Source organism: Mobula birostris, chromosome 11, assembly GCF_030028105.1.
Source record: "Mobula birostris isolate sMobBir1 chromosome 11, sMobBir1.hap1, whole genome shotgun sequence".
Lineage (NCBI taxonomy): Eukaryota > Metazoa > Chordata > Chondrichthyes > Myliobatiformes > Myliobatidae > Mobula > Mobula birostris.
This window is the reverse complement of record NC_092380.1, coordinates 64,178,990-64,205,970: the sequence shown is the minus strand read 5'-3', so window position 1 is coordinate 64,205,970 and position 26,981 is coordinate 64,178,990. Positions and strand designations below refer to the sequence as shown.

The window sequence follows — 26,981 nt, the reverse complement described above, 5'->3', positions numbered from 1 at the left end:
CTCAGTAAATTCTTCAAGGTCTCCTTAGTATTAACAAGGGTAGAGCAATGGATGTGCTGTGTATAGATTTTAGTAAGACATTTGATAAGATTCCCTGTGATAGGTTCATTCAGAAAGTCAGAAGGCGTGATCCAGGGAAACTAGGCATACGGATACAGAACTGGCTTACCCATAGAAGGTAGAGGGTAGTTATATTTGGAACATTTTCTGCCTGGAGGTCACCAAACAATGGTGTTCTACGAGGATCTGTTCTGGGACTCCCACTCTTTGTCAGCTTTATAAATGACTTGGATGAGGAAGTGGAAGGGTGGGTTAGTAAGTTTTCAGATGACACAAAGGTTGGTGGAGTTATGGATAATGTGGATGGTTGTTGTAGGTTGCACTGGGTCATTGACAGGATGCAGAGCTGGGCTGAAAATGGCTAAGAGAGTTCAAACCAGAGAAATGTGAAGTGGTTCACTTTGGAAGGTCATATTTGAAGGTAGAATACAGGGTTAGTGGTGGGATTCTTGTCAGTGTAGAGGAACATACATTAAGAAGGTGTATGGTCCATTGGCCTTCAGTATTCTGGGCACTGAGTTCCAAATCCACAAGGCAATGTTGCAGATCTATGGTTAGACCATACTTGGAATATTGTGTTCAGTTCTGATATCCACATTATAGGAAGGATGTGGCAGCTTTAGAGAGGTTGCAGGGAGATTTACCAGGATGCTCCTGGACCAGAGAGCACGTCTTATAGGAATAGGTTGAGCAAGCTAGGGATATTCTCTTTGGAGCAAAACAGGATGAAAGGTGACTTGATAAAGGTGTACAAAATGATAAGAGGCATAGATAGAGTGCACAGCCTGAGACTCTTTACTCAGGGCAGAAATGGCTAATACAAAGGGTGTCATTTTAGGTGATTGGAGGATGTTCTTAACACAAGAGAGTAATGGGTGTGTGAAATGTCCTGCCTGGGGTGATGATAGAGGCAGATACATTTGGGGCATTTAAGAAACTCTTAGGTAGGGACTATGTAGTCCCTAGAAATTGAGGGCTATGTAGGAGGGAAGGGTTAGATTGATCTTACAGTAGAATAAACAGTTGGCATAACATCGTGGGCCAAATGGTCTGTACTATGTTGTTATGTTCTACGTTCTCAACTGCTAAAGATGCATTATCAAGTAATTTATCAGCCTCTTTCATGCACTAGGCTGCATGCACTAGGCTGCATGTGCAAGGCCTTAATTCTTACCTGAATGCCATGATGATAACAAGAGCTATGATGGTGCCTTGGAGGAACTTCTGGCTAAGGCAACCTTGCTCTGTTGGGTTGGGAGGTGTCTGGAAATGGAAGCATACATGGTTATCTTCTAAAGATAGCTTACCTTATACCATACTAATATCTAAATAATAATTGCAGATGGTTTTAAAGTCGTGGAGTTAGTCAGCACTCAGAAACTTCTATCCAAATCTCTCCTGAAGGTGTTAACTCTGCTTTACATATGGGTTTATCATCAGAATTTCATTAGTTACAGTATATTTAGGGTCAGTTTAAGAAATGAATTATTTTAACCTCAGGCTAGATTTGCAATGAAAAATAGTAAGTAGGTTAACTCAATTAAACAGAAGTAGATCAAGATATAATTCACTAAGGTAAAGGTAACAAAATTAGACTCAGTTAAGATACTGATAGTAGAGAAGCAAAAATTTCTTTTTAATATGTTCTAATCAGAACATACCATGGCCAGGATTTATTACCCTCTTTCATTTGCTTTATATCTAGTATCTAGTTGATACAATCATTTCAAGGGATAGTTAGAGGCAAACATGCTGTTGTGTTAATAGAGTCTCATAGAGGATAAGAATGGGAAAGCATGGGTGGTTTTCTTCTCTAAAGAATACTTGTCAACCAGTTGATATTTAATGACAGTCCAACAAAATTCATTGTTTTAAGTCTCCATATTTTAACTGAATTCAATTCCTCTAATTACTGTTGCAGGATGTGAACAGATACAAATATGGATGTAGTAAAAATACCAAAACATAGAGACTGGAGTTTAATTTAAAATGTAATTCCTTACCAATGTTCGATATTCATACCTTATTGCCAACTTTTGGGTGCCTTTTCTTATGCTGCCCACTTCCAGCCCGACTAAAATGGCTACCAGTTTGGCTGTAAAGACAGAGAAGGGTTTCCTAAATTCAGAGCTCCAAGTGGACTCTTCCAGAATGTTTCTTCTTCAGTGTATTGGGTGCATCAAGAGTTGACATAACTGCATGTAAAAGCCTCAGGCTCCCTTGCGTCTGATGTGTCAAGCACTTTGCAATGCAATAGCAGGGCATTCAACGCTGGGAGTCCACATAACATTGATAAATTCAGGTTAGAGCTCTTCCATATCATAAGCATTACTATGATCGCTAGTATCTACAGAAAGCACTGCCTCTAGAAGACATCCATCATTAAAATCCCCACCATCCAGACCATGCCATCTTGCAACTAACGTTGGGCAGCAGGTACAGAAGCCTGAAGTCCAACACCACCAGGTTCAAAACCAGCTACTTCCCTTCAATGACTCAGTTCTTGAACTAATCAGCAAACGGTAATCAATTCAGTTTAGCAATGCTATGATCACTTTGCATAAAATTGACGTTGTTTTATTTCTAATTGTGTTCTTTCTAGTAAACACTGTATACAACTTATATCTTCATGATGAATGCTGCTGGTCTGATGCTATATGCTCAAGTAAGTTTTCCACTACACCTATGTATACGTGCATTTGTGCATAAAACAATAGATTAATCTTAAACTTTGAAGGAGGATCCGATCTGGGTTTTTCGTGTATGCTTTCACCAGGCACCACATAACCTTCTATCCCTAGGGTTCCTTTGTTAAATGTGTCCCAGCTTACACATTTACAACTTGCAAAATTAAAACCAAATTCACTCCCTAGTGGCCTTTGCTCATGCTATAGGAAACATTCAGGTGTAGTTGGGCACCTATTCTGACGCACAGCCAGGATTTCATTATCAGCATCAGTAACAACAGAAATTGTATGTATCCAATAGATAAAGGAAAACCAGATGAAACACATCTGAAGTTTCAGAAGGCCTTTGATAAGGTGCCACAGAAAGGATGATTAGGCATAGCTGTACTGCAGATAAGACAATGGCCTGAACTAAGAACTGCTTAATGCAAAAAACAAAGAGAAGGAAAGAGTGCATAATGTTCAGGTTGGCAGACTGTTATTGATGGGATGTTGGCAGGAATCAATGCTGATTCGACAGTAACTCACAATCTACATCAACGATTTTAAGAAGCTGATCAAATATGATATATCTGAGTTTGCTGTTGACATAAAGTTGGGCTGTGAGGTGGTTGCGGAGAGGCTTTGGGGAATACAGACAGGCCAAGGACATGACAGATAGAATAAAATGGAGAAAAATATGAGCCCACTCACTTTGGTGGAAAAAGAAAGAAGGTTAAGTATTTTTTCAGATGAGAAATTGAAAGGTGTTAATATGCAGGTAGAATAAGCAATTATAAAGGCAAATCATATGTTTATTTTTATTGCACGTGGATTTGGCTAGAAGAGTAGTGATTTCCTGCTCCAGTTATACAGCACCCTCTCAGATCATACGTGGATTATTGAGTACAGGTCTGGTCTCTCGACCTAAATAAGAATATACCTGCTTTAGAGATAGGCCAGTAAAAGCTTACCAATTTTTTTCCCATTTTATTTAGAGATACAGTGTGGAACAGGCCTTTCCAGCCCAATGAGCCACATTGTCTAGCAACCCACCTATTTAACACCAGCCTAATCACAGGACAACTTTATAATAACCAATTAACCTACTAACTGGTATGTCTTGAAACTATGGGAGGAAATCAGAGCACCCATAGAACCATAGAAACTACAGCACAGAAACAGGCCCTTTGGCCCTTCTTGGCTGTGCCGAACCATTTTCTGCCTAGTCCCACTGACCTGCACACGGACCATATCCCTCCATACACCTCCCATCCATGTATCTGTCCAATTTATTCTTAAATGTTAAAAAAGAACCCGCATTTACCACCTCGTCTGGCAGCTCATTCCATACTCCCACCACTCTCTGTGTGAAGAAGCCCCCACTAATGTTCCCTTTAAACTTTTCCCCCCTCACCCTTAACCCATGTCCTCTGGTTTTTTTCTCCCCTTGCCTCAGTGGAAAAAGCCTGCTTGCATTCACTTTATCTATACCCATCATAATCTTATATACCTCTATCAAATCTCCCCTCATTCTTCTATGCTCCAGGGAATAAAGTCCTAACCTGTTCAACCTTTCTCTGTAACTGAGTTTCTCAAGTCCCGGCAACATCCTTGTAAACCTTCTCTGCACTCTTTCAACCTTATTTATATCCTTCCTGTAATTTGATGACCAAAACTGAACACAATACTCCAGATTCGGCCTCACCAATGCCTTATACAACCTCATCATAACATTCCAGCTCTTATACTCAATACTTCGATTAATAAAGGCCAATGTACCAAAAGCTCTCTTTACGACCCTATCTGCCTGTGACGACACTTTTAGGGAATTTTGTATCTGTATTCCCAGATCCCTCTGTTCCACTGCACTCCTCAGTGCCTTACCATTAACCCTGTATGTTCTACCCTGGTTTGTCCTTCCAACGTGCAATACCTCACACTTGTCAGTATTAAACTCCATCTGCCATTTTTCAGCCCATTTTTCCAGATGGTCCAAGTCCCTCTGCAGGCTCTGAAAACCTTCCTCACTGTCTACTACACCTCCAATCTTTGTATCATCAGCAAACTTGCTGATCCGATTTACCACATTATCATCCAGATCATTGATATAGATGACAAATAACAATGGACCCAGCACTGATCCCTGTGGCACACCACTAGTCACAGGCCTCCACTCAGAGAAGCAATTCTCTACCACCACTCTCTGGCTTCTTCCATCGAGCAAATGTCTAATCCAATTTACCACCTCTCCCTGTATACGTAGCGACTGAATTTTCCTAACTAACCTCCCATGCGGGACCTTGTCAAAGGCCTTACTGAAGTCCATGTAGACAATATCCACTGCCTTCCCTTCATCCACTTTCCTGGTAACCTCCTCAAAAAACTCCAACAGATTCGTCAAACATGACCTACCACGCACAAAGCCATGTTGACTCTCCCTAATAAGCCCCTGTCTATCCAAATGCTTGTAGATTCTGTCTCTTAGTACTCCCTCCAATAACTTACCTACTACTGACGTTAAACTCACCGGCCTATAATTTCCCAGATTACTTTTCGATCCTTTTTTAAACAACGGAACAACATGAGCCACTCTCCAATCCTCCGGCACTTCACCCGTAGACAGCGACATTTTAAATATTTCTGCCAGGGCCCCCGCAATTTCAGCACTAGTCTCCTTCAAGGTCCGAGGGAACACTCTGTCAGGTCCTGGGGATTTATCCACTTTAATTTTCCTCAAGACAGCAAGCACCTCCTCCTTTTCAATCTGTACAGTTTCCATGGTCTCACTACTTGATTCCCTCAATTCCACAGATTTCATGCCAGCTTCCTTAGTAAATACAGACGCAAAAAACCTATTTAAGATCTCCCCCATTTCCTTTGGTTCCGCACAAAGCCGACCACTCTGATCTTCAAGAGGACCAATTTTATTCCTTACAATCCTTTTGCTCTTAATATACCTGTAAAAACTCTTTGGATTATCCTTCACTTTGACTGCCAAGGCAACCTCATGTCTTCTTTTAGCCCTCCTGATTTCTTTCTTAAGTATTTTCTTGCACTTCTTATACTCCTCAAGCACCTGATTTACCCCCTGTTTCCTATACATTTCATACAACTCCCTCTTCTTCTTTATCAGAGTTGCAATATCCCTTGAGAACCAAGGTTCCTTATTCCTATTCAATTTGCCTTTAATCCTGACAGGAACATACAAACTCTGCACTCTCAAAATTTCCCCTTTGAAGGCTTCCCACCTACCAATCACATCTTTGCCAGAGAACAACCTATCCCAATCCACGCTTTTTAGATCCTTTCTCATTTCTTCAAATTTGGCCTTCTTCCAGTACAGAACCTCAACCCTAGGACCAGATCTATCCTTGTCCATGATCAAATTGAAACTAATGGTGTTATGATCACTGCAACCAAAGTGCTCCCCTACACAGACTTCCGTCCCTTGCCCTAATTCGTTTCCTAACAGGAGATCCAATATTGCATCCCCACTAGTTGGTCACTTTATATACTGATTTAGAAAACTTTCCTGAACACATTTTACAAACTCTAAACCATCTAGACCCCTAACAGTATGGGAGACCCAATCAATGTATGGAAAATTAAAATCCCCTACCACCACAACTTTATGTTTCCTGCAGTTGCCTGCTATCTCTCTGCAGATTTGCTCTTCCAAGTCTCGTTGACTATTGGGTAGTCTGTAATACAATCCCACTAATGTGGCCATACCTTTCCTGTTTCTCAGCTCCACCCATAAGGACTCAGTAGACAAGCCCTCTAATCTGTCCTGCCTGAGCACTACTGTAATATTTTCCCTAACAAGCAATGCTACTCCCCCACCTTTCATTCCTCTGCCTCGATCACATCTGAAACATCGGAACCCTGGGATATTAAGCTGCCAGTCCTGCCCCTCCTGTAGCCAAGTTTCACTAATTGCTACAACATCATAATTCCACGTGTCAATCCACGCCCTCAACTCATCCGCCTTCCCCGCAATACTCCTAGCATTGAAATATATACACCTCAGAAGATTTTTACCACCACTCACAACTTTTCTATCAGCAGATTTGCTTAAACTTTCAATATCATTTATTTTCACCCCAGCCACACTGTCAGCTCTGGCACTCTGGTTCCCATCCCCCTGCAAATCTAGTTTAAAGCCTCCCCAATAGCACTAACAAACCTCCCTGAAAGGATATTGGTCCCCCAGAGGAGATCCACACAGTCAAAGCGAGAACATACAAACTCCTTACAGATGGTACCAGCAATGAACTCCGAACTCCAATGCCCTGAACTAACTGCTATGCTAGCATAGTGCCTTAGATGCCCAAAAGTTATTTCTTGGGATAGTCAATCCATTTTACGAGGATTGATTAAATGAACTGGACCCTCTTGTGTTGAAGAATTTCATTGGATCTAACATAATTCTTGTGGATCCAAAGGCCGGATATGAAGATCATGATTCTTCTAGGCACCAGAAGCTATGATCTCAAAATGAGCCAGTTGGAGGTGAGCAGAAATTTCTTCATCTTGAGGGTAGCAAATCTTTGGAATTCTCTACACAGGAGGGGTTTAGAGGCTCAGTCACTGAGTAAATTCAAAACAGAGATTGGCAGATTTTTAAATCTTTAGTGAATTACGAGATATGGTACTAAGAAAAAATATTAACCTGGAACTTACTGATAACAGTAGTGACAAGAGGCCTATTCCTATCTCTATGTGGATACGATGCTTGTGGCTTTGTATCTGTCACAGTATAACTCTGTAGTAGCGTATTGATGAGTACAGACCTCTCAGTGAGACCAACTGAAACTGACATCTGGTGCATGTACGATGGGCTGGAAGATTCTTTAAATTAGTTTTCACCTCCTCTACCTCGCACTTATTTCTTATCAGAGGCGGACAAATATATGTGAATTTGAGGAACTCCCAGATGAGGCTGCGCAGTGATTATAGATGGACAGGGAGGAAATACATCCTGCTTCCTGACATGTCTGACTGGCGCAGAGATGTTATCATTGTGTGTTGTATGGCAGCACCCCTCAGCTATGACCAATCCAGAAAAGCCCCTGGGATTCAGCTGTGGGTCCGTTGAGTGGTTAAATGTGCCAGCATCTGACCCCAGTATCTTTATCACTTCTGTGCTGCAGTGCATTGGTACGAAAATTATGAAGACCTGCAGAGAGGATATAGCTATTGGTTTCTAACAAACAGCCAGCCAAAGCAAATACAATGAAAACCTGGAAAAGCAGACAGCTCAGTAACACTGCAGTCAGGCCAAAGGACCCACAATGTCGGTCATCTCCCAGTGCCTTGGCTACGTTCTTGTACCTTAGTGTCCCTCCGCTGACAGTGGACTTCATGCTGTCCAGCCGCTTTAACTTGGCCAGCTTCCGGCTCCATGTCTCCAGCTCGTTAATCCGTGTCTCAAGGTTGTCAGTTAGTTTGCAAAGCTCCTTGACAGCTCCCACGTTCTCCATGAAAATCCGCTCCTACACACCAGAAATGGAAACAGAAGAGCAAAAGAACAAGTGTAAGATTAAATATCTCATGCATTAGACTATAACAAGTATAATGGTATTGCGCTGCTTCGAACAGCGGCCAATCAGCTAACGGAAACGTGAGAAGGTGTAGCTCACTCAGGTTTGCCGATTGAGTCAATAGGCATCGATTAATGGCAGTTTGGTGTATGAACAGCAGCCCATTAGTGATTGGAAGCATGAGAAGACATAGTTCACTCAGGTTCGGTGACTGAATACATAAGGCAGTTTGGTATTTGAACCATGGCCAATCAGTGATCAGGATTGATTGGCAAGAACAAATAAAAATAAGGCAGGGACAAGTGGAGTGGCTATTGTTGGAATGGACAGTGATAGAGTAGTTATTTGCATCTTTAGATTTTTGAGGCTTCAGAAGGAAGAGACTTAAGTTTAGAAAAGGTGAAAAAGCTGTAGGTAGAGCCCCCCGCCCCCCCCCCCCCCATTTATTTACTGTTTTCCTTTTTCATATTTGCTCAGCTAGAACAGTAGGGATGCCAGGCAGTATTATCAAATGCTCCTCTTGTGGGATGTGGTGAAGCAGGGAGACCTCCAGTGTCCCTACAAGAAGTGCATCCAGCTGCAGCTTCTAACACTCCATGTTAAGGAGTTGGAGCTGGAACTGGATGAACTCTGGATCATTCGGGAGGTTGTGGGGTGATAGGTAGAACATATGGGGAGATAGTTACACTCAACGTGCAGGGCACAGGAAACTGGGTGAAAGTCAGAAAAAGAAAGGGGCTAAACTGACAGTGCAGCACACCTCTGTGGCAATTCCCTCAACAACAGGTATACCACTTAGAATACTGTTGGGTGGGGTGTGTGGTGACCTAGCAGATGAAAGTCACAGTGGTCAGGTCACTGGCACTGGGTCTGGCATTGTGACTCAGAAGGGAAGTGGAGTGAAGAGGTGAGCTGTGGTGATAGGGGATTTGTTCGTTAGGGGAACAGAAAGGAGGTTCTGTGGACGAGAATGTGATTCCCGGATGGTATGTTGCCTCCCTGGTGCCAGAGTCCAGGACAGCTCGGATCAGGTCCTCAGCATTCTTAAGAGGGAGGGTGAACAGTCAGAGGTAGTGATCCATATAGGTACATAGGTAAGAAGAGTGACGAGTTTCTGCAAAGTGAGTTCAGGGAGTTTGGTGTTAAGTTAAAGGACAAGACTTCTCGGCAAACATGAGGAAATCTGCAGATGCTGGAATTTCAAGCAACACACTTAAAAGTTGCTGGTGAATGCAGCAGGCCAGGCAGCATCTCTAGGAAGAGGTACAGTCGACATTTCGGGCCGAGGCCCTTCGTCAGGACTAACTGAAAGAAGAGATAGTAAAAGATTTGAAAGTGGGAGGGGGAGGGGGAGATCCAAAATGATAGTAGAAGACAGGAGGGGGAGAGATGGAGCCAAGAGCTGGACAGTTGATAGGCAAAAGGGATACGAGAGGATCATGGGACGGGAGGCCTAGGGAGAAAGAAAGGGGGAGAAAGAAAGGGGGAGGGAGGAATCCCAGAGGATGGGCAAGGGGTATAGTGCGAGGGACAGAGGGAGAAAAAGAGAGAGATGAAGCTCTTGGCTTCATCCCTCCCCCTCCCACTTTCAAATCTCTTACTATCTCTTCTTTCAGTTAGTCCTGACGAAGGGTCTTGGACCGAAACGTCGACTGTACCTCTTCTTAGAGATGCTGCCTGGCCTGCTGCGTTCACCAGCAACTTTTAAGACCTCTAGGGTTGTGATCTTAGGATTGCTAGCCATGCTATGTGCTAGTGAGGCCACAAATAGATAGATCATACAGTTTATCATGTGGCTATGGAGTTTGTGTAGGAGGGAGGTGTTAGATGTTTGGATTATTGGGCTCTCTTCAAGGGAAGGTGGGACCTGTACAGAAGAGATGGTTTGCACCTGAACTGGAGGGGGACTAATATCCTAGAGGGAAGTTCAGCTAGTATTGCATGGAAGGGTTTAAATTAGAGTGGATGAGGGATGGGAAGCAGAGATCCAGAACAGACAGTGGAGAGGTTGTGTATACAGATGTTGGTAAGACCTCAAAGTCAGGAATCAAATGGTTGAACATGGTACAACTAATGTTCTAAGCTGTGTATATTCCAATGCAATAAGTACTGTAGGAAAGGCATGGATCAACACATGGAGTTATGATATTGTAGCCATTAGTGAAATTTGGTTGCAGGAGGGGCAGGACAGGCAGCACAATATTCTGGGGTTCCATTGTTTGAGACACAACAGACTGTGAGGGATTAAAGGGGGTTACTCATCAGGGAAAATGTCACAACAGTGCTCAGTCAGGACAGACTGAGAACTTGTCTAGTAAGGTTTTATGGTTGGAACTGAGGAATAAGAAATGTATGATCACATTATTGGGGCTATATTATAGACAACCCAACAGTCTATGGGATTTAGAGGATCAAATCTGTAGAGAGATCACAGACAGAAACATAAGGTTATCAATAGTTTTAATAGTTCCAATTAATATCAGAGAAATGAATGCAATATACATCCTGAAATTCTTGTTCTTCACAGACATCCATGAAAAGAAAAGAGAGCTCGAAAGGATGAGTGACAGTAAAACCGTTAGAAATCCAAAGAACCCCCCCACTCACCCCTCCCACTCACAAGCAGCAGCAAAGCAATGGCCCCCATTATAGAAGTGATTTTAACTTTCCATATATTGACTGGGACTCCCATAATTTAAAAGGACTAGATGGGATAGAGTTTGTCAAATGTGTTCAGGAATGTTTCTTTAATCAGGACATAAAAGCCCCAACATGAGAGAGTGTGCGATGCTTGATCTTCTTTAAAGAATGAGACAGGGCAGGTTACAGAAGTTTGTGTAGAGGAACACTTTGCATCTAGTGATCATAATGCCATTAGTTTCAAAGTAAATATGGAAAAAAATAGGTCTGGTCCCTAGGCTGAGATTCTAAATTGGAGAAAGGCCAATTCTGATGATATCAGGAAGGATCTGGCAAGTGTGGATTGGGATAGGTTGTTTATTGGCAAAGGTACTGGGTAAGTAGGAGGCTTTCAAAAGCGAAATTTTGAGAGTACAAAGTCTGAGTTGAGCCTGTCAGAATAAAAGGTAAAGATAACAGATGCAGGGAACTTTGGTTTTCAAGAGATATTGAGGCCCTAGTTTTTAAAAAAAAAGATGTATAGCAGGTACGGGCAGGGAGGAACAAATGAGGTGCTTATGGAGTATAAAAATGCAAGAGAATCCTTAGTAAAGAAATCAGGAGGGCTAAAAGAAGGCATGAGGAGAATCGTAAGGGATTCTACAGATACATTCAGAGCAAAAGGGACAAAATTGGTCCTCTGAAGGATCGGAATGGTAATCCATTTGTGGAGCCAGAAGAGATGGAGGAGATGTTAAATGAATATTTTGCATCTGTATTAACTTGGGGCACAGAGTCTATAGAAGTGAGGCAAAGCAGCAGAGAAGTCATGGACCCTGTACAGATTACATAGGAGGAGGTGTTTGCTCTCCTGAGGCAAATTATGGTGGATAAATCCCCAGGGCCTGACAAAGTGTTCCCTCAGACACTGCGGGAGGTGTGCAGAAATTGCCGGGAACCTAGCAGCAATACTTGAATCATCCGGAGGATTGGAAGATAGCTAATGTTATTCTGCTGTTTAAGAAAGGCTCTAAAAATAAACCAGGAAGTTATAGGCCGGTGAGCCTGACATCAGTAGTGGGAAAGTTACTGGAAGCTATTCTAAGGGGCTGAATGTATGAGTATTGAGATAGGCATGCACTGATTAGGGATAGTCAGCATAGCTTTGTGCGTGGTAGGTCATGTCTAACCAATGTTATAGAGTTTTTCGAGGAAGTTACCAGGAAAGTTGATGAAGGCAAAGCAGTGGATGTTGTTTACATGGACTTTAGCAAGGCCTTTGACCAAGTACCATATGAGAGGTTGGTCAAGAAGGTTCAGTTGCTTGACATTCAAGATGAGGTAGTAAACTAGATTAGACATTGACTTTGTGGGAGAAGCCAGAGAGCCATAGTAGATGCTCGCCTCTCCGACTGGAAGCCTGTGACCAGCGGAGTGCCGCAGGGATCAGTGCTGGGTCTGTTCTTGTTTGTCGTCTACAGTCTCACAATGATCTGGATGATAATGTGGTTAACTGGATCAACAAATTTGCATATGACACCAAGATTGGTGGAGTAGTGGACAGCACGAAGGGCTATCAAAGCCTGCATTAGGATCTAGACCAGCTGGAAAAATGGCAGATGAAATTTAATGCAGACAAGTGTGAGGTGTTGTACTTCGGTAGGACTAACAAGGGTAGCTCTGTCACAGTGAATAGTAGGGCATTGAAGAGTCTGGAAGAACAAAAGGATCTGGGAAAACAAGGTCCATAACTCATTAAGAGTGGTAGCACATGTAGATTAGGTCATAAAGAAAGCTTCCGGCACATTGTGCTTCATAAATCAAAGTACTGAGTACAGGAGATGGAATGTTACGTTGAAGTTGAATTTTGAGTATTGTATGTAGTTTTGGTCACCTATCTCCAGGAAAGACGTAAATAAAGTTGAAGGAGTACACAGAAAATTTACAAGGATGTTGCTGGGACTGGAAGACCTTAGTTATAAGGAAAGATTGAACAGTTTAAGACTTTATTCCTTGGAATGTAGAAGATTGAGAGGAGATTTGATAGAGGTATTCAAAATTATGAGGGGTATTGATAGGGTAAATGCAAGCAGGCTTTTTCCACTGAAGTTAGGTGGAACTACAACTAGAGGTCACGGGTTAAGGGTAAAAAGTGAAAAGTTTAAAGGGAACGTGAGAGTAAACTTCTTTACTCAAAGGGCTGTGAAAGTTTGGAACGAGCGCAAGTGGTGCATGTGAGCTCAATTTCAACTTTTAAAAGAAGTTTAGATGGGTGCATGCACGGCAGGTGTACGGAGGGCTCTGGTCCTGGCGTAGGTTGATGGGAGTAGTCAGTTTAAATGGTTCAGCATGGACTAGACGGGCCAAAGGGCCTGTTTCGGTGCTTTACTTTTCTATGACTCTATAAACGTATATGAACATTAAGATCAAGCTATGTCATCACAGATTTTGCATTGATCTATAAAATCTCCCGAGGAAACATTTCAAAGTATGCTTTGCATTAAAAGTAGTTCAGTAAAACCATGGGTATCACAGTCCAGTCCCGACAAACCTGTGGTGAATTTCCTGCTGCCCCAGGTATTCTATGGAATGTCAATTCCTATAAACGGCCTTTAAATATTGGTGGAAATCTAGAACAAATTTCCCGGAGCAAAAAATAAGGTGAGCGGAAGAAAGGTTAGGGGAGATGCCAGTTACTCAGAGAGTGGTGAGTGCCTGGAGCGCACTGCCCAACGTGGTGGTAGAGGCTGATGTAAGAGCAATATTTAAAATACTCTTAGATAGGCACATGGAGGTAAGAAATATGGAGGGCTATAGTCTGTGTAGAGGAATGAATTAGATTTATTGTAGAGCAGGTTAATATACTGTGCTGTACTGTTCTACGTTTAATGACATTTCTTTTCCTGTAACTGGGCATCTATCTGCCTTTCCAGCACTGCCCCTTTTCATTAATTGGTAACATTGCTTCCGGAGACTGCAGGTGTGGAGATGAGAACAGGATTCCTGATCATTTCCATTCCAGCCAATAGAGGGCGATCTCTACCTTGTTAACCACCAAGAAATTCTCGATAGTCTCTCCGTTGGCACACACCACGTCCCCTGACTCCTTCACGGCCTCAGGCAGAATCTCCTTCACTTCTTGTGCGATAACACCTAATGGGAAATTGTATGGTCAATATTACAAAGGTAGCAGAGGTAAAATAAGGTCACAATGACCAACTTAAAAGGATTTTGTTATCTCTAAAGAGGGGTTGAATGGGCAAAATTAGGAACTGTGTTGGCAATTAATCATTGTAAAGGTTTATCCAGAATCAAATGCATCAGAATCAAGTTGTTGCACTTAACACATTATCTATCACCACAACTCCCACATTTCCCCTTTCTCCTTGTTAAGTTACCAATCTTAGCTTGAGTTATGGCTCAGTCTGAGGATTCACTTCCATATCACTTCATAAGATTCAGGATTTACAGAGCCATCTAAGGAATCCATTGTTACCCTTCAGAGTTCCCTTATCAGTCCGTGACTGAGGTGATCTGCTTCCTAGTGTTAGAAGCTGGGAACGAAAGAGAGGGCTGGTGATGACCAGACTGGAATGTCAGGTACATAAGGAACTGTGGAACAGTCATCTTTCAGGTCATCTCCAGCCCATGAATTCTCATCCATCTTCCAGCCACTTAGAGTGTACCTGTCTCTGAAGCATCCTCGAGGCCTGCTGTGGCAGCAAACTCTGGCTTGTACTGGTAATGGACCAGTCGCATCTGAGTGATCCTCCTCAGCTGCTCCGTGGTATCTACCTGCAACAGCAGAAAAACAGGTTAAGGATGTCGTCTGGCCTTTCGTTTCTGGAAGTGATGTCTAACTCCAATCAGACTAAAGGAATGACAGAATTTTAAAAATACACGTACACCATTATTAGACAAGCGGAAAAACAAATATCAGAGAATGCCATCGCGTATACAAAACCGAGATTAGACATAGATAGATAGACGTACTTTATTGATCCCAAGGGAAATTGGGTTTCGTTACAGTTGCACCAAACAAGAATAGAGTAAAAATATAGCAATATAAAGCCACAAACAATTAAATAATAATATGTAAATTAGGCCAGATGGAAATAAGTCCAGGACCAGCCTATTGGCTCAGTGTATCTGACCTTCCAAGGGAGGAGTTGTAAAGTTTGATAGCCACAGGCAGGAATGACTTCCTATGACGCTCTGTGTTGCATCTCGGTGGAATGAGTCTCTGGCTGAATGTACTCCTGTGCCCAGCCAGTACATTATGTAGTGGATGGGAGACATTGTCCAAGATGGCATGCAACTTGGACAGCATCCTCTTTTCAGACACCACCGTGAGAGAGTCCAGTTCCATCCCCACAACATCACTGGCCTTACGAATGAGGTTGTTGATTCTGTTGGTGTCTGCTACCCTCAGCCTGCTGCCCCAGCACACAACAGCAAACATGGTCGCACTGGTCACCACAGACTTGTAGAGCATCCTCAGCATCGTCTGAGACCAAGACATAATTAATATTCCACTCAAACTCTCTCTTCCATCTTTCTTCATCTATCAACGACAGCCATTAATCTTTTCATTCATTTAGCGTTCTCTATACATTTATAAACTTCATTCAATCATTCATTGTGATTGGGAGATCCACTTTCTGCATTTACTGCTGTATCCACCGCCGGAGAACTATCTTTAAACATTTTCTCTTTGAGCACTTACAGTTTTTTTACAAATAGAAATTTGTATAAATTTGTTTGTACAAATACAAGCTTCCTAACTGTTCTTCATATCACAAAATAATGCTCTAGCAGGCCCCTGAAGTGGGAAAGGAAGATAAATAAGATTTCAAACAAGGACATGAAAAGCCAACAACATCTACATAAACAAGAGAAAATCGGCAGATACTGGAAATCCAAGCAACGCACACAAAATGTCGGAGGAGGCCAGTGGGCCAGGCTGCATCGATGGAAAAGAGTACAGTCGACGTTTCCGGCTGACACCCTTTGGCAGGACAACATATTTTTAAGAAGAAAATTTGATCAGTTGACAACGTATTGTTGTCAACTGGTTTTTCCCTCACTTTGACAAATTATTTAACATAGCAATACAGTCAACTCACTAGCAAGTAAATCATCCATTAATTCCTGTTCTCCTGCTCAAAGGTGCTTCTTTCTTCCCTTTCCATTCATCGTTCCCTTTCTTTCAGCTGTAAGCAATCTTTTGTGTTTTATCGGTTGTGTTTACTCGTGCAATTGTGTATGCATTAGTTAGGTTCATTACAACATGTAAAATACTTTTTTAAACTTTTATTCATTTTGTTTTTTTTCAAACAAAGATTCTCCTTTACCTGTACAACCAAAATAATTCATACTTATGTAGCACTTGTGATGTGATGAACCGTTCTACCAAGATTCACAGAATTCATGCTGACAGAAACATCTTGAATATAATCAGACACAAGGAGACATTTCCCCAAAGAAAAGAATAAGTTAGATATCAAAGAGTAAAGAGAACATTTTGATAAAGGTATACGCCTAAAATGAACAATTAAAGATAGATGGAGATCTAAAAAAAAGCTATTTGAAGAGGTTTAGAGATTTTCCAGTAGTCAGTTTTCAATAGTCCAGTTCTGGCAGGGGAGTAGATGGCAGTGTCTCAGATAAATCTAAGTAAAATCTTAGAGGATATTCTTTACTTCAGCTTGAAAAACTTAATCCATCATACCTTTACTCAATCACTTCTAGAAAAGTTAATCTCCACTCACCTCCTGGATGTTCTCCTTTGCCCGAGCATCTGACGGATGCATTAATGAGCCCATGACCTTCACGTTCCCATGGACAACCAGCGCTTCGTCAGGACGGTCTGTGTTGATGCCAACTCGACCGTGGTGAAAGACCGTGTCAGGAAGTTGACCACGTTGCCACAGGACATCTGTGTCGCTCTCAAACTGCCCAGGGTTTGATGCCTGTAGGGATTGGAGACAGAGTTTACAAGGTAGCGACAAAGTAACCGCAAAAACTTTCATTTCAAATTTCTATACATATTTATAATTCTATTGCATTTTTACATTTCAATGCCTTCAATTAGATAAATCTGTGGAAATGAGCTGCTTCTAGGTTCACTTAATTATGGAGAATTACTTAAACTATGATTTCACTTGTAGATCAAACCACACTTGGTTTTATCAAACAAAGAAATTAGCTCAGAATCAGAATCAGAATTAGGTTTAATATCACCGGCAATTTGTTGTTTGGTGACAGCATTACATTGCAATTCACAGTAATAAAACTATTAATTCCAGTAATTATATGTATAAAGTGAGTTAAACAAGCAGTGCAAAAAGTGAGGGGGGAAATACCCGGGAGGTAGTGTTCATGGGTTCAATGTGCGCTCAGGAACTGATGGTGGAGGGGGAGAAGCTGTTCCTAAAACATTGAGTGTGTGTCTTCAGGCTCCTGTGCCTCCTCCTTGATGGTAGCAATGAGAAGAGTGCATGTTCTGGGTGATGGGGGTCCTTAACGATGGATGTCGCCTTTTTGAGGCATTGCTTTTTGAAAATGGGAGTCCTAGAGCTGGGAAGGCTAGTGCCCATGATAGAGCTAGCTGAGTTATAACTTTCTGCAGCTTTTTCTGATCTCGACAGTGGCCCCAGCATACCAGATAGTGATGCAGCCAGTTAGAATGCTCTCTATGGTACATCTATAGAAATCTGTGAGTGGCTTTGGTGACATAACAATTCTTCATAAACTCCTAATGAAATATAGCTGCTGACGTGCCTTCTTTGTAGCCGCATCAATATGTTGGGCCCAGGATAGATCCTCAGAGATGCTGACACCTAGGAACTTGAAACTGCTCACCCTTTCCACTCTGATCCCCTGGCTGGTGTGTGTTCCCTCAACATACTCTTCCTGAAGCCCACAATCAATTCCTTTGGTCTTACTGACATTGAGTGCAAGGTTGTTGTTACAACACCACTCAGCCAGCTGATCTATCTCCCTCCTGTACGCCACCTCATCACCTTTTGAAATTCTGCCAGCAATAGCTGTGCCTACCCACAGTCATGGGAGAGGGTAGAACAATAGGCTAAGCACGCATCCCTGAGGTGCGCTAGTGTTGATTGTCACCGAGGAAGACATGTTATTTCCAATCCCCACAGATTGTGATCTCCCGGTGAGGAAGTCAAGGATCCATTTTCAGAAGAAGGGATAGAGGCACACGTTTGGAGCTTGTTGAATAGAACTGAGTGTATGATTGTGGTAAACACTGAACTGTAATCAATAAACCCCAGCCTGACATAGGTATGCTGTTGATGCAAGGCAGAGTGGAGATCCAGTGAGATTTCATCTACTGTAGACCTATTGTGGCAATGGGAAAATTGCAGTGAAAATTCCAGGTCTTTGCTTAGACAGGAGTTGATTCCAGCCTTGACCAACCTCCCAAAACACTTCATCACAGTAGATGTGAGTGTCACTGGCCAATAGTCATTGAGGCAGCTTGCCCTGCTTGTCTTGGGCGCCGGTGTGATTGTTGATGTTCTGAAGCAGGTGGGAACCTCCGACTGCAGCAGTGAGAAATTGAAGATGTCCTTGAACACTCCTGTCCAGTTGGTTGGCACAGGTTTTCAGCGCACTACCAGGTACACCATCCGGTCCTGATACCTTGCAAAGGTTCATCCTCTTGAAAGATGTTCTGACATCGGCTTCCAAGACAGAGATCGCAGGGTCACAGATGCTATGGGGATTTGCACAGATGGAGCTTTATTCTCCCTTTCTGCATGTGCATAAAAGGCATTGAGCTTATCTGGGACTGAGGTATCACAGCTATTCAGGATGTTAGGTTTTGCTTTGTAGGAAGTGATAGACTGCAAACCCTGCCAGAGCTGGTGTGCATCCGATTCTATCTCTAGCCTCAATTGGAATTGATTTTAATTGCTCTTAAGATAGCCTTCCGTAGGTTGTAACTGAATTTCTTGTATAGTTGTGGTCATCGGTCTTGAATGCCACAGATCTAGCCCTCAGCAAGCTACAAATCTCCTGGTTCATTCATGGCTTTGATTTGGGTAGTCCGGTAGGCTCTCAAAGGCACAAACTCATCCACACAGGCTTTGATTAAGTTGGTGACAACTGTGGCACACCTATTCAGATTTAAAGATGAATCACTGAACATTGTCCAGTCCACTAACTCAAAGCAGTCCTGTAATCACTCCTCCACCTTCCTTGACCAAACCTTCTAGGTCCTCACTACTGATGCTGTGTGGTCTTTAGACTCTGCCTATACGCTGGAAGTAGAAGTGCCACCAGGCCATCGGACTTTCCAAAATGTGGGCATGGGTCGGCACAGTAATCATTCTTCATAGAGGTATAACAGTGGTCAGGTACGTAGGATCCTCTGGTTCCATGGGTGATTTGTTGGTAATAGTTGTTCAGAGACTTCAAGCTGGCCTGGGTGAAATCCCCTATAGCGATAGGGAAGGCATCAGTGTGCGCTGATTTGTGGCTGTTCTTTATGGAGCTTAGCTCCTCCTGAGCCTGCTTGATGCCTGAGGTGGAATGTACACCATTACCAGGATAATGGCAGAAAATAATAATATAAAATTATTTTATGTAATATGATAACATTAACAGAAAAAATGAACCAAAGCTCCCACTCCTAGTTACCAGCAAATAGCTCATGTTGGGAAAGGCACACAGAATGGATCAATTGAAAAGAGTTAGACAAGAGATTAAGAGCCCTCCTGCAGCCTATCATGTCCACTACCTTGACTCAGATGCAAATCTGGGAGAGGCACCAGAGCACAGTCAACGGCGAGGGAATGATAATCAGGCAAGAGTCAGCCCTTCCAGAAGAGGAGGAAGGAGATACTAGAACTTACATCCCTGCACTAACAGGGTTATGACTGGGCTGGCTTCATGGTAAACTGTATGCATCCACAACAAGCTCATCCATTTACATACCAGGGCCCACAACAAGACAATGAACCCAGGCAATAAGATCACATTCTACTGCCAAATTACCAGCATCCAAATCAGGTGGATCATTTTCTGCTGTATAGGCTGAATGCAGTTTGTGTTGGGTATCTGTGAGGGCATGCTTAGAAGTATCAGTGCTTCTGTTTACATAAGAAATAGGAGCAGGAGTAGGCCATCTGGGCCGTCGACCTGCTCCGCCATTCAAAAAGATCATGGCTGATCTGGTCATGGACTCATCTCCACCTACCTGTCTTTTCCCCACAACCCTTAATTCTCCTACTTTGCAAAAATCTATACAGATCCTTAAGCATTGTTTAGACAGATCTAGGAAAAATCTTTTGATCCTGGAGTTGTAAAGGTTGGAAACATCCCATAAGTTGAAAAGCAGAGCAGGAAGTGAGTCAGCAGGCAATTCACTCTTTCAAAACAGCCAAGAAAAGATGAATCTAATACTAATTTATTATTTCCATTGGGAGAAACAGAACTATTGGTTCTATTCCTGTGGAGCCTTCCCTGGTCTCTGGTATGCAGGAATCTTGTGTTCCAGGATTTAGAAGTACTAACACGAGGAATTGCCAGACTTACACCCATTGTCAGTGCTGCCCCAGCCTGTGATAATGCTGATGGTGATAGACTCTTGCTGAACACTTTTCTGCAGACTTAAATCTGGCATCCCTGACTAGCAGGTGGAGTCTGAGAAGCAGGAGAGACCAGTCGTAATATCGATACTCAACAAACAGACAGGGTTACAGAAGTTTCTAAATCATTAGAGAATTCAGACAAATCCCAGGACTCCCCCCAGAGCACTGAGGAGAAGGGCGGTTCCCTTTGCAACAAATACATGCCCCCAAACCCCATCATCCCCCTGCCCCTTTCCCACTTTTAACAACTGCTCTTTTCATTGTATAAGTTTACTTTTAAATTCAAAGTGCTGAAATTCAATAATGCATGGAAACAATGAAATGCTTTGCTTTTAACTACTTGCCAGCATAAAATCACAAAATGATGTTTTCCCAAATGCCCTTTCCTGAATCCATTAGGTCTCTTTAAGCAGCTGCAGACATCAGTACTGCTTGGTCATTATGATCAAAGAGTCTTTTGGGATGCCCAATACGTCACAATTAACAGGCCACAGTAACAGGAATTCAAGACTGGCTCATGACAGAGATGTAGGATAAACATTCCTCTGAAGGCATTTTGTTCAAGCTCAATATGTACTCAAGTAAATTAGTTAGATTTGTAATAATACAGACACACACACACATATACAAATGAGAAAGATGACAAGGAGTCACATATTAACTGATCTATGCTTGTGTGAAGCACATGATACAACTATTTACCATCTGCAATTCCCTGTCTGCTTTCTCTTGTATCAAAATACAAGCATTTATTCTAATGTTTTAAAAGTCCCCACCCTCATCAGCCAACAATTAACCCCCTGCTCCTATAAAACCCTTTATCTGTGGCATGAAACTCTCCAGAGCTACATCTCACAAAGGTTTCTGTAGATGTGCATCTTTATGATGTGAAACTGTCTTGAAAGGTTTATCAGTGTGGTTATGGAGCCCAAGCTGGCTGCAGTGGTGTTAATCCCATGAAGTGTAAGGGAGTGGAGAATTAGGATTCTTCTGTTGGGATTTCTCTATTGCACTTATAGAACATGACCTAAAAACATGCCAGGAGATCTGTTAATAAATAAACCAGAAAGATGTGTATTTTGTTTAGCGAGATGAATTTTATCTGTGACATCTGGCATGTCAACCAATCAGCCTACACATGTAAAACCTGTTTATTACCCAGCAAACAAGAACCTTTTATAAAAAAGTGAGTGGTGTTTATTCATTACAAAAGAGGCAGAATTATTGATAGTTGAACAAACTCAGGCCCTAACATCTTCATAAAGGTGCAGATAATCTCTGGTTGGAATCAAGAATAAGAATGGATTGAAAGCAGGACAGAATCAGGTGCCATCCACAGTAGAACATAGCTGTTCCTGGAATGCTGGCAAGGACCTGTGTAATGTGGAAGAAAGCTGTGAATCCCGATTTGAAAACTAAGGTGACAGCTTTTAGATGACTATTCAGAATCTAGTCTTCCGTGCGATTATCCCTTTGTTAGAGGAGTCTGCGAGGATTCAGAAGATTGGGATAGATTATACCGTGTCTTAGAAAGCCTTCATAGTCAGTCCCCATTTTGTGTTTTAGTGTTTATTCTGCTATTATCGCGACACCAAATAATGGCAGCTAAGGATAATGTAATTATTTAATTTCACTGCAACTCTATACAAACAGTAAGGCATTCCTTTTCCTTTCCCATATTAGTTCTTCTTGGTCCATACTTCCATCCATGTCTAAGTAGGTGGGCAGAGGATTTGCCAATGACTCCCCCTAGTGTTCCGAGAGGCTTAGGCAAGAATGGAAAGGACCCCAAGTGCTGTCGTATCTGAGACTAGACCCGAGACATAATTTCGAGATTGAAATGAGACAGGGTTCTTGATTAGATGCTAAACGAGAATTCAAACAAGACAGAAATCCAAAAACGCAACTGCAAATTGAACTGAGGTTGAGCTGACGATTGAGCACCGAACCTCAGTTCAGGTGCTCTTTAAATATTAAAATCCCGGTGCCAAAACATGGCCGCCAATTAGCGGAGCCGGCCTGAATCTTGAACGGGATCATACCGGCTATCCATACTCTTGAGAATCGGAGCTTCTAAACCCTGGGAGCTGGCACGGTCGGATGCCTACCGCAACATCTAGTGCAGGGGAATAAGCTCTTCTCGAGCTTCCAGCTGGACACAGGTATCGATTTTAACCAACGTTTTGATGACAAGCTCTGCCATCCACATCAGGGATGATGCCTGGGCATGTCTAATCCGGTGGTATTTATACCCCTGTCGTCCTTTCCTCCTGATTGGTTAGTCCTCATCCAATCAGGTTTCCACTGTGCCACCTTGTTCTTACTTAGAGCGAGATCTTTATCTTTGCCCAGGCATCATCCCTGATGGAGATGGCAGAGTTTGTCATTGAAATGTTGGTTAAAATTGATACCAGTAGCCTGCTGAAAGCCCAAGAAGAGTTTATACATCACATATGCCAGGAAAGCAATAGATCCTTTTTCCTCTAGAGCAGGGGTTTCCAACTGTTTTTATACAATGGACCAATACTATCAAGCAAGGGGACCGTGGACCCAGGTTGGGAAGCCCTGTTCTAGAGATTAGGAGGAAGACATCTTCATTCCTTCTAGGTTAAAAACATTTAGACACATAGGCAAAGTCTCACCATCTTAGAAGCACCTATGGCAGACAAAAACATGATTTCAACATCTCCAACAACAGGCAGCAAGAAGGCGATGCTGGTTGTATTTTTAGAAATTCACTCCTTTTTTATTTGGCTACCAAGTTTTTAATATTCTCAGAATTTCAATGATTTATTCATTATGACATTTCATCTCCACTCGGGGAGAAGTCTCTCAAAATAGGGTCTAATGTGGCAGGAATTCCGAGAGTTTGCAGTTGGCAGTCGGTGCTTCAACTGATCAGCAGGAAGACACAGCCATCAGAACAGAGAGTGAGCTGTTCTGGGTTTGAAGGCTGTTTAAAAAGAATGCTCCACAAATGAAATTATTTGGGGCAAAGTGGAAACCATACATAAAATGTTTACAATGGGGACCACCATCTCGATTAAGTTCTGCTTTTTCTTTGGTTATCCACTTCAAACACCAATCTCAAAGATCAATGCAACTTGACATCCTACTTGGAGGAGTGAAGGGAATTGCTGCAGGGAAGATGTAATGGGTGTTTCAAAATGGTAATGATGAGGAAAGGTCAGCGTAATACAGTTGTCTAAAGAAGGACATGAGAAAATAAGTTCAAAATCCAGATGGAGGAGATTCTTGTACCTTTGAGACCACAGTGCTAGAAAAAGTTTTGCAAGACCAAAGGATTAACTGAATGCAAGCTTTCCCACCCGGTCAACGAACTGCACTTACTCATTTACTTAGCTGTCAGCACATCGAAACATTGGGTGGTAGTTGCTGCAATGGAGGTTTGAAATGAGTTGGACCAGTCCTCTAACTTAAAACTGACCTTCACAATAAAAATGGTGCCAAGCTTATTGTAGCAGCAGCAGCTCAACAAGCCACATCCTGCCAATGGCAATTAATTTCAGGGGATAAAGCCGCTTCATGTCCCAGAATAATTCTAGAATTTATCTCAGTAGCATTTAATATTTTTCAGGATTACTTTCCCAGCTATACTTCAAAAATAAAAGAATGACCTTCATTTATTCCTGAACCAGAGGGATAAGATTTCTTTGTTAATATTATTAGGTAAATCACAGATGCTCTTCTTTACTATTAAATAATCTCCCACTCTAATTTATTTTTTCTCAAGACTTGTAAACTATGAAATTCTTTACCTTTCTCAGCACTTCACTCTTCATGTAACTAAACTGTTTTAAAAACTAATGCTGTTTTTATCTAATCACTACTTCCTTGTTTGCTCTACTTTCCATGTAACTCTGTTCAACCTTGGCAATGTCCTAAAGCATGGCGTTGGTCCTTGGTTTAACATATTAACAATAAAGAAAGGCTTCCATTTACATAAAGTCTTATCACAGCCTACAGAAATATCACAACCTACACAGAGAATTCGTTTTTGTGGTTGCTATGGCTATGCAGGCAAACATGGCAGTTAATTTGCACACAGTTAGGTCACTCAAACACCAAAAACAAGTACATTAGTCTGAGAACCACACTGCTCTAAAGCGTGGTGGTACTTTCAATTACATATCAGTGTTATTACAAATACTTACCTTCTACCTCTGTAACATCACCTGACTCTTCCTTACCCTATCGCTGAAACTTATTGCCTCCAGACTTGACTACTTGAATTCAGCCCCGGCCAGCCTTTCAAATTCAACCCTCAGTAAATGATGCAAAGCTCTGTTAGTCATGCCCTGACACTAAATCCCATATACTAATGATTCCTGTGCTGTTGTCTCACGATAAAAATTGGTTCATCTTTTAAATTCTTATCCATGGCACTGCCTCTCCCCATCTTTAAGCTCCTCCTGTTCTTAAACACTCTTGAGTTACTAATACTCAAATTCTAGCTCCTTGATTCCTCCTGAAATTAATCCCACCTTCATTGGTGGCTAAGACTTCGGCTATCAGGTTCTGAAAATCCGTCAGTAGTTTTTAACAAGCATAGAGGAACCTCTTTGTCTTTCTTAACCTTCTTTAAAATAATCTTTGAAACCTACCTCTTCATTTCCGAAACCTCTAAACTAGCACTCTGTATTGTGGTAGGAACGGTGAGATGAGACAGGAAGAAGTTCAATGAAAAATACAAACAATAGGCAAAAAAAAATTGTTGATAGACTTTGTAAACTGTGGCAAAGGAGGAACGAACACCCAATTCAACCAAATATTTAGCACTTAAGGAGAGAAGCCCAAGAATACTTCAGAAATACAAGACAGCAATGAACGCATGCTCAACCTATTCTATAGGCTTCTATAGAGAGGCTTTGCTGTAAGCACTATTGCACGTTGTGCAGTACCCCAGTCCGTACCCAGAGGTCAAGAGAGAATAGTTTGTGCAGTACTCCAAGTCATGCAATACGCTAGAATATTAAGTTACTACCCACTGTATGAATGGGTACCATATCTTTCTCATGTCCTGGAAAATGTTCAGATACGTCTGGCCATGGCTGAAGAAGTGGCCTTAATTTCCAATACTGGGGAACATATTTTCTTGAACGGCATGTAGTTACAATCTAGCTTCACATTGTGAAATCGGTCCCTTTATTGCTACTGGCATTAGGCAAGGGATGTGAAAGTAATTGATAACAGCATAAAATTAATGCTCTGTTGTTGTTGAGCTTCTTAAGTTCTAGTCCAGATTGAATAAAATACCCCAAAGCTCTAAACAATCATTTATTCTACTCAGAAAAGAAGGGAAAATACAGTAAAGGAAGCTAACATCAAGACTGTAATGTCTTTCACTATATGTCACTGTCATAAATTATTATTGAGCAAAGGCAGATGTCAGAAAGCCAAAGCAAAAGGCCACCCAGGATTTGCAGAGTAGAGAGAATTATTTGAAATCAGAAGGTAGTGACAAGAGGTTGTCTGCAGAGTGGAGGGAAGAGTGAGGAATGCTGTAATTTCATGGGCCAGGAGGAGTAAATTAGAACTGATAAAAATATGGTGATTCTTGATACTCTGTCAGTGATGGAAACAGGTGGGAAGATCAAGAAAGGAAGGCCAGAGGGGCAGAGTTTATGGACAACCCGCATAACAATGGAAAAAAAGCTTACGAAAGAACAAACAACATCATATCCACATTTCTTATTGAAGTATTTGAAGAGTATGCTTAAAATTGGTCAAAATCTCTAAAGCAGTTTTATTAGAAAGATTATTACAATAAATAGCACATTCTGCTTGACAGGAGGGAGCAGAGATGCAACAGTGGAGTCGGAAAAAGTCTATAACAGATCAGGGAAAGGTCTCTATTGCAGAAGGGAGCCAAATCCCACTGCTACTGCCTCATGAAATCTCTTTCCAAACATTTACTTAAAATCCAGTTCCATTTCCAATCCTAGAAAGCATGTTTAGGAAATGTGAATATAAAGAGAATTCCTACACAAGTTCAAACTTTTTGGTCCAAGAGAGCTTTGCATTGCTGCCAGAATACAAGAGTTTCCCTCCTCTAGCTCAGACAGCTTCTAATTATTAATGACCATAATTTGTCTGTGAGTTTAACATAACCAAGAACACAAGTGTGCATGTATTGTTTGGGATTTATTAAGGATTCATTTCTGGCTGCGAATATTCCATCTATTTTCTTGATCTGGAGCTGATTCAAGAGGAATTCCTTCTGTAATGTACAGTCTGTCATTCCCTTGGCAGCAACTCTCTGATATCTTCCCATTTATGAAGTTCCCTACTTGAAACACAAATTCTCCCTGAACCTGAAGTCTCTCAGCCTCTTTCCCCCTCACCCCCCCCCCCCATTGTCTCAATTCATCTCCTCACATCATTTCCCATTCTTGCATTTGGACTACCTGGATATAACAAAGACATACTGCCATGGAAAATCACATTGATTA

General features: G+C 41.9%; 1 protein-coding gene across 7 annotated transcripts in view; it reads right to left on the bottom strand.

Annotated features, from left to right (window-relative positions):
- myrf (myelin regulatory factor) overlaps positions 1-26,981 on the bottom strand; it is a 283,101-nt gene that overhangs the window by 21,084 nt on the left and 235,036 nt on the right. For all 7 annotated transcript variants that reach the window (XM_072272390.1, XM_072272396.1, XM_072272391.1 and 4 more), the window contains 6 exons: positions 16,663-16,863; positions 14,578-14,686; positions 13,935-14,044; positions 8,064-8,224; positions 2,083-2,155; positions 1,235-1,323 (listed from right to left, as the gene is read on the bottom strand). In XM_072272390.1, the coding sequence (XP_072128491.1) occupies positions 1,235-1,323; positions 2,083-2,155; positions 8,064-8,224; positions 13,935-14,044; positions 14,578-14,686; positions 16,663-16,863 (743 nt within the window). The remainder of the gene's footprint in view (positions 1-1,234; positions 1,324-2,082; positions 2,156-8,063; positions 8,225-13,934; positions 14,045-14,577; positions 14,687-16,662; positions 16,864-26,981) is intronic.